This window comes from Crotalus tigris, unplaced genomic scaffold (assembly GCF_016545835.1).
Source record: "Crotalus tigris isolate CLP2741 ecotype Arizona unplaced genomic scaffold, ASM1654583v1 scf7180000023639.2272817, whole genome shotgun sequence".
NCBI classification, from domain to species: Eukaryota; Metazoa; Chordata; class Lepidosauria; order Squamata; family Viperidae; genus Crotalus; species Crotalus tigris.
Window position 1 is genome coordinate 1209852 of NW_024100096.1, and position 8391 is coordinate 1218242.

At 38.7% G+C, this 8391-nt stretch overlaps 1 protein-coding gene across 5 annotated transcripts in view; it reads right to left on the reverse strand.

Annotated features, from left to right (window-relative positions):
• The window catches only part of TASP1 (taspase 1), a 57102-nt gene extending 50023 nt beyond the window's left edge, over nucleotides 1–7079 (reverse strand). Inside the window, exons 1-4 of one of the 5 annotated variants that reach the window (XM_039320479.1) lie at nucleotides 6879–7079; nucleotides 5293–5506; nucleotides 4666–4733; nucleotides 2294–2362 (exon numbers count right to left, since the gene is read on the reverse strand). In XM_039320479.1, the coding sequence (XP_039176413.1) occupies nucleotides 2294–2362; nucleotides 4666–4733; nucleotides 5293–5434 (279 nt within the window). In that variant the 5' untranslated portion in view covers nucleotides 5435–5506; nucleotides 6879–7079. Of the gene's footprint in view, nucleotides 1–2293; nucleotides 2363–4665; nucleotides 4734–5292; nucleotides 5507–6590; nucleotides 6807–6829 lie in introns of those variants that run through there. The other 4 variants (XM_039320478.1, XM_039320480.1, XM_039320477.1 and 1 more) reach the window with 4 other exon arrangements.
• Between the last annotated feature and the right edge of the window lie 1312 nt (nucleotides 7080–8391).

Genomic DNA, 8391 nt, shown 5'->3' on the forward strand with positions numbered 1-8391 from the left:
CCCACTTTACAACCTTCCTTGCCATAGCTGTTAAGTGAATCACTGCACTTGTTAAGTTAGTAACACGGTTGTTGGCTTCCCCATTGACTGTGCTTGTCAGACGGTCACAAAAGGTGATCGCGTGATCCCAGGGCCCAGCAACCATCATAAATACGAGTCAGTTGCCAAGCATCTGAATTTTGATCACGGGACCATGGGAATGCTGCCCTAATTATTTCATCCACTACGAGCCATGGACAATTTAATTGAGTCCAACATTCAGATACAACTTGCATCTAAGTCCTTCAGGGATATAAGATCCATCTTGCTCCAAAGCCAGCTGTACAACTTCACTAGAATCTGATCCATGGCAATTCCTTATTCTAAAAGCTTAAACATGACTCCTAAATTTGAGGGAAATATTGATTTCCTCCCTTTTTTTTCCTGACAGCAATTATATGTGGAGCTGCACATTTGGGAAAATGTTAAATGAATTAGATATGCTTTATGCCAACAGAGTGGAAACTAAAGAGGTGACTCCTTTCCTCCTCCAATTAATTCCAGTTTTGATCTGTTTATTACCTAACTGCTTCTGGCATTTGCTAATCACTAAAAAAATTAGATGGCATGCCTGGTCATAATCCAGATGAGTTTATGGTTTAAGAATTGCATTATACTTCATGACATTCTTTTTACAAAACACAGTTGTAGAATCTGGGTTAAGTAAACAGCCCATATATACTGTAGGATATAAAAGTGTCTATACTTTCTTTATTCTAATGACCTGGGGAAATAGAAGAACTCAGTTGCCATAGAACAGTGATGGCAAACCTTTTAGAGACTGAGTGCCCAAAAACTGGCCCCGCCCCTGCTCCACCCCTTGCCCTGCCCCCGCTCCACGCCCATCCCTCACCCCACCTGCCCACAGGACCACTCACCGCCTCCAGGGCCCACTGCAGATCGCCCAGGCAGCCCAGCAGTGCTATGGTGGCCACACCATCTGCCCTCGCCCTGCAGCATCAATTGCATGATAGGGTGTGAAGGCACAGTCTTGTCTACGCTGCCTGGCTGTCATGTCCTTGGCTGCGCTGCTCCGTGTGGGTCACGCTCAAGGGCGACTCTCCTTCAGGGGAGCTGCTGGAGAGGAGGGGGTCACAGGGAGAGGCAAGGCTGGGGCAACGGCACGTGTGTCCACAGAGAGGGCTCCAAGTGCCGCCTCTGGCACCCATGCCATGGGTTTGCCACCACTGCCATAGAATTTTGCCAGTGTGAGAAACTAGTCAAACCTTTAGCAACGTGCAGGAAAACAAACATCTTGGGAAGAAGGGGGCTGCATAAGTCTTCTTAAAAATCCCTATTTGATGTTTAAAAAACCAACCTAATTTGGTGGAGAAATTATGCTTCATGAACACTGAATTATCAAAAGAGATCAGTTAATTCATATGGAGCAAGCATGTAGAAATAAAGCCAAAACAAGAAGCTATCTGGCTACCAGCTCTATTTATCCACTTATCTCCATAAAAATCCAAATCAAATAATAGATCCTATTTCGTTTTAAAATCAGTTAATCCTGAAGCTTTCAGATTGCCACTCTCTGACTTGAACATTGTTAACTGATAAGGTACTGGTAATCTGTCTCATATGTAACCTGCATCTGCATGACCCATCTGCCTTCTTTCCTTTCTTTCCCTCCTTGCCTCACTCCAACTTAAATTCTGTATCAGTATAGCCACTCTATGAATCTCACAAAGTGAGCTGCACTTCACAAAAGCTTGGACCTTTTAATAAACTTTATTAGTTGTAAAAGGGGCTACCAGAGTCTGATATTTTTTTTTTTTGTCACCATAGACTAACATGGCTCTCCTCCTACAACTTTATATTTTTAAACTACCGTAGCAAAATCAGTTGATCCAAATCTTAACTAAAGGTGTCATTATAGTTGCCATGAATTTTTTATACTGAAAAATAAATGCATACTTTTCCTAAGAAAACATATTCAGGTTCCCTAATGACTTCCTCATCTGATGTGAAGCACACATAAAGGAGTTTAGCCCCAGTTATCAATGAGAGAAGAAAACTGGAATGCTCCCAAGATAATCAGCCCATCACTTTCTTTGAAAACAGAGGAAACCAAATGCAACAAAGGAGCAATAAGACGTTTCCAGAATATGAACGGCCTAAGAGTTCTATTAAAATACATCTTACATATTAAAAAATTATATGTTGTCAATCAATACATTTAATACAAGACAAAAATGAACAGCAAAATACAGTCAAACTGCCATCAAAAGAAGTCCTGAATAAGTGCAAGTACCTCTAGTTCAACTAGCGCTGCAGTCACTGCATCTGTTACAAGAGCCCCAGCCTGTAGCTTTTCAATTGCCTAGAAGACAGAATTTTAGGTATAAAGTATTGCCTCGTAAATATTTTACATACTAATTTTTTTCTACACAATAAGGCCCAGTGAGTCATTTGGTCCCAAAAGAGAATTGTTCAAAGTTTCAAAGAGTGGATAATGACTATCCTTAGGCAAAACAAAGGACCCATACTTTCCTTACATTTGTAGTGTCACTTTATCTAACGTATCTGACTACATTGAGAACATCCTTGTTTCAAAGAAGAAATGTCGTTAGGATAGGAATATCAAACTGAATTTAATGAATTTAATTTAATTGAAGTTGATGGAACTGACTAAGATGGCAAAAGGAACTACCTTGATTAAAGGAAAGTCTTTGTCTAGCTCTTCCACATAGCTTTTCTATGTGGCAACCACTTTTGGACTTTTTGCTGAAAACTAAGAAATATTAATTTGCAGATTTGATGATGAGAATTGTTCACGATTACAATAATACTGTGTATTATTGAATTTTAGATCAAAAGGTTAATGTATTTTAATTTGTAACTGCAGCGAGGAAAGTTAAGTTATCCTTTTCCTACTTTTCTTTCTTTATTCCCCTGTACTTTTCTTTCCATATTTTCCTTAATTCCTTTTTTATATTTTATCTTTTTGTAGATATTTAATAAAGCGTATTTTAAAGGGATATGAATAATAATCCTATCCTGTATTTGCACCAAATAAGTGCAAATATTTCCTATTACATGAAATGGGAAGCAAAGCAGAAAATTACTAATTGATTACAGATGTTTTTAAAATAAATTTCTGTTCATAAACTGATTTTTTTTTACCAAGCTCACTGCATTAACCTAGCACCACATTCAGCAAAAATCTTGTCCATTTGACATTTATTGTGCTACTTTCTGAGCAGGCAACTATACGGTATCCCAAAAACAGAAGCTGAAAATTATCGAAGCAGTTGATAAAATAGAGAAAGAGATATCCCTGGGAATATTTTACTCCAATGTTTCACATCTTCATTAAATCCCTAGGGTGTGGAAGATGCAACTGACGATACTACCGCTATCCTAAAATATTGATAATAACCTGGAACTCATTTCCTATTCCATATCTAGTCGGATTTCTACTGGTCCGTTAAGTGTAGCCTCCTAATTATATAATCAAGCGACACATTTTCAAATACTGCTTATCATTTTGGGAATTCTTTCATTTGGTATGTTTGACTTGCAACAGAAGTTATACAAGATTGTTACTTATGAAGGAAAGCACTTTTACAGCTAAGTCAATATTATTTCTAAGTCAAGAATAAGTAACCAACCACCACCAGCCAGAATTTGTTGGGCTAAATAGTTCTTCTTTCCAGACCACAAGCCATGAGAGCTGCTGTCCATCACTATCTGGAAGACCATAGACTTTACACTGCCATCCTACACAATTACTGCATATTGAGATGAAACCATCATGGCAGAGAACCTTACAAAATCTAATAAAGTTATATACTGATAAAATTGAAGTTCAAAGCAGGTTATAATTAATCTATCACTACTTATGACATATATTACACCAAATCCATGGTGAAAAACATTAACCAAAACCATTAATTGTGCAAACCTCTTTACTGCATATTCTTATACTTGGGTAGAAGTCTCATTACATCCAGCAGCACTTACACTCAGATAAATGCATATAAGATTGTAGGACTAATAAAGTGTGCTGTTTTCTTATTTCAAAACATATTAAACTTGCAGATTGGAAAAATAAAACAGTTGAAAGATCAAGGCATCGCCAGATGTTCCAGCAGCTAAACAAACAAACTCCATAATCTATAGTAAGAATAGGCACTCTAGTACCCTCCAGATGTCTGTATTCAACTTCCACCGATCCAGACAAGTATGGCCAATGGCAAGAGATTGGGAAGGGGGGCTCCAATATAAAGCAGCTGGAGAACATTAGGATGCCCAGTCATGGTCTAAACTTTCAACACAACAAAGACTGCATTAATACAAGTTATTTCTTCCATAAGGGCCAAGTGTCTCCTGAACTCTACAAGGGAGTATTGATTAACAAGTTCAAACTTGCTATTGTGCTGATTACATGTTTCATGCAATACAGAATACAAATAACTTTTCTTATATACAATTTGTTAAATAATTAAATGGAATTATTTAACAAATTGTATATAAGAAAAATTATTTGAATATATGAATATATATGGCCTAAAATTTTAAATATTTTTTTTTCTTTAAAAAATAGTGCAATTAGGAATTGTTTAAGAATGAAGTATAAGTAAAGAGATAACATTTCTAACAATTACCTTCTAACAATCTTACCTTCCGACAGGCTCTTTTGCACACATGTTTATATTCTTTGGCTTTGGATTCAGAATGATAACCTGCACCTGTTATCAAGGAATATGTAAGAGAAGAGGGGTAAAAGTACTGTAAGCAGAATAATTTTGTTTTAAAGCTTTTTCTAAAATAAACCTTTCCATATCAAAAATATTTCTACCTTGTAAGAAGACTACAAATGCACACTCTTCAGAGGGCAGCGCCTGTTTTCTGATGAAGGGATTATAGCCTTCAACTTAAATTCCTACTAAGTCTTTTTTCTAAAAGCATGTTTTCATGCATCATGCTATAAATCAATCTATCAAAAAGGCAAATTTAAAAAGGAGGCAGCCTTCTGATTAGCTGTTTCCTGCCAAATGAAAGCAAGCATAGACATTATACTTCCTAATTTAAATAAAAAAGCTAACTGGATTACCATAACTGGAAGGAAATGAGCAGATTATAGTTCAGCCACAATTGGCCTAAGAAACATGTCATGAAATATAAATATATATTCACCATTCTTTTCCCAATTTACCTGTGCTTCACATGTTTCCCACCTCTCTCAAAGTACCATATATGGTACTAAAACATTAACAACATCTACTGTTGTGATATTCTGACATGTACCTGCATGTACAAGTACAAATCCCACTCGTCTCACTTTTTGAGCTGGTTTGGCTTCATGTTCTTTTACCATCGTCCTTACTGTAGTGGCATGAGCTGACATAGGAGGAACTTCTACTGAGCTTATTCCCTTTTCCATGATCATACTTCAAGGCTATCGTTTCTTGTGGAACAGAGCATGCTTCCATCCAAGGGAAAACATGGGAAAAGAATCTTCCTGAAAATAAAATCAAGCAAAACTATCTCATTATTTTATCTATTTTTGGCTAAGGAGGATTCCATTCAAGAAACACATTCTGTTCAGAGCAGCTGCGTTGGAACCAAACACTACCCGGGTGCAAGAATTTATTTTCATATCCATGACTACCATAACATCCTGACAAAAATCCATATATTCAGCAAAATTATACAATACAAGCATGTATTAATTTGCTACTTATTAAGCTGTATAACCTATTTTAACCTTAAAATGAACTAGTGATAATGTTAAATTTTTATAAGCCTCCACAGATTTATTAGGAGTCTTTCGCGCTGGCAGAGATTAGGAAAAATCAGTTCCAGGCAGAATAGTATGATTCCTTTAACAACTAAAATAAGGCTATCTCCCGAAGTGTCCTTTTCCCCTACTCTCTCTAACTTGTATTCTTTCGCAAGATTTAATAGTGCCACAAAACTGCAGAGTCCTGAGTATAAGCAATCATTTAGAAGCTGAGAACATTCCCACCTCCACATAATTTTGTGCAAGAATTACCAGATTGCTCTAGGGAAACTCAAACAGGCTATTATTTTATATTTGCACTGAAATCAATCCTAACATTAGGATTTCAATCCTATGCCCTTAATAAGAAAGACACCTACATCAGAGTATAGTGTCTGTGGAGACAGCGTTAAGTGTGTCTCAACAACTGGTTATGGAGCCACAGAACAAGGCCAGGGAAAGTTCATGCCCAAGAGACCTTAAACACAATCTGTTGTTTGTCTCCTTGTTCTCATCAAGCATCTTACTCAGAATCAAACAGGCTGAGCCCACATTCTAATAAAAAAACACCAGACAATGATGGATATTTTACATCCTTCCTTCATAAAGCTTTTTTAGGAACACGGAAGCAGCAAAGGATTCGTTCCCCAATATTGTCATAGCAACCAGAAACATGGGGGCCCAGAGCCGGAAAATCTCCAGCCCGCTATTTGGGTTTGGTAATCTAAGGAACTGCCTTGCTGAACAACAAGAACGCATGCAAGTGAAGAAGAAAGTCTCCTCATCTCCCGCTTTAGATGAAAAATTTGGCCATCAGCTCTACCTCCATTTCCGTGAGGCTTCACTCACGGCCAGGTTCGACCCTCGACTAGGCAGGTAAGTCCCCGAGACGAGACACACCATTAGCTTCCTCCCATCACCCTCATGCTTTGCCTCCGCCCCACATGGCTGCAGTCTCAGGCATCCCGCAGGAGAGTTGCGGACCCCTTTCTCTCTCCCTCTCCAGCCGGGCACAGGGCAGGAGTCGCACTCTGATCACATCACTATCAACGCGCCCCTTGCCTCGGAGCGTGACGTCATTGCCCGCACCCCCAGGAGAGTGGGGAAATACCCTGCTGCCTTGCCGGCGGGGGTCGCTCCTTCGTTCTTCAGCTCCAGCCAGGTGTCGTTTCCAGGCTCGTCTCGTCCTGGATGCGGGCGGGCGGGCGCGCACACCCACGCATTTATCATCAGCCTCTCAGCGTTTTTTTATATCGGGATGGGGGGGGGACCTAGGTGTGCACATACATACACACACACACACACATATATAAAGAAAAACGACCAAGTCTATTTTCCGATCACTTCCGGTTCCGAATTGAATGTTTCCATCAGGTGCGAGGGCTAGAGTGGCGGAAGCCGAAACAATCTGAGCCGCTTTTTTCTTGATAGAAGAAAAGGCGGGGAATTTAAAAAGTTTCCCTTTTTACTCTATTAAAACAAACCCTACCTCTTTTCCAAAGGAGAAGAAAAGAAAAGGGGAGAGTAATTTTTCAGTTCCAGAATGTGTTTCCATGTTCTCTGCAGGACTGTTGGAGAAGGCTGATTTTTTTCTTTTTAGATAGATCAATCCACAAATACACTTCGCACACAAACACATACATCCATTTCAAGAGATTAGTCTTTCTTAAATAAAAAAAATATTTTTATTGGGACTGCATAAAGAGTTGGCCACAAAAGGAAGAAACTTAAATAGAGTAATGCTACATTTCTATGCAAATTTACCTGAAAGGAATCCTCCAGGGAACAAGGTAATGATGTACTATATATATATGTACTTACAAGCAGTTTCCTCCCTCACAATAAGTTGCATTGAAATGTCACTGAAATACTACAGTAGCCTTGTTTTCTTTTGACAAACCTTTGCTGGGAATCCAACTATCTCCTACTTGCAATCTAATAGCATAATATTCTAAAACTAAGTGCAGCATTTCAACCTGCAGCAATAGTATTATCCATTTTAATTCTTTGGTATTCTATTTTCATATGGTAGAGTCCCTGATGCTCTCCGAGTTTGGTTGTTTGTAGGTAGATGTTTTGTCACCAAACCAGGTAACATCTTCAGTACTAGAAGGCAGTAGGGTTTGCACTCAGTTGTTGGTGAAATGCTTTCTCCTTGGTAGTTCCTTGATTGGGGTATCATTTACTGCTTGACTGTTTGCCTGGTATTAATCCTGGGCCTAACCCCAATTCATCTGTTGATTGCTGGTGAGGAAGCATCTGATCTTTTTGTTTCCTTTTTAACTTTTTTATTGATTTTTTTGAATGATATGTAAACATTGCTTATGTACCTGTTGATGGCTGATTTGTCTGAGCGCCAAGCTTCCAGGAATTTCCTAGTGTTTTGGGATTTAGCTAGTCTAGAATACTCACAGTTCTCAGTAGAAATTATGGTTAAATCTGTTCATGTGAAATTAAGATGTCTTCTGGTATCTTCTGACTGCTAGTTGGTGTTCATGGATGCACTCTGCTAGTGTTCGGCCTGTCCTACATAGTGCCGTGTGAAGGTGCTTTTTCATAAGGCAACTGGACTTTCTTGCTTTTCTTTGAAGACTTCTCATCCAAGAAGCTTCCTCAGCTCTGAA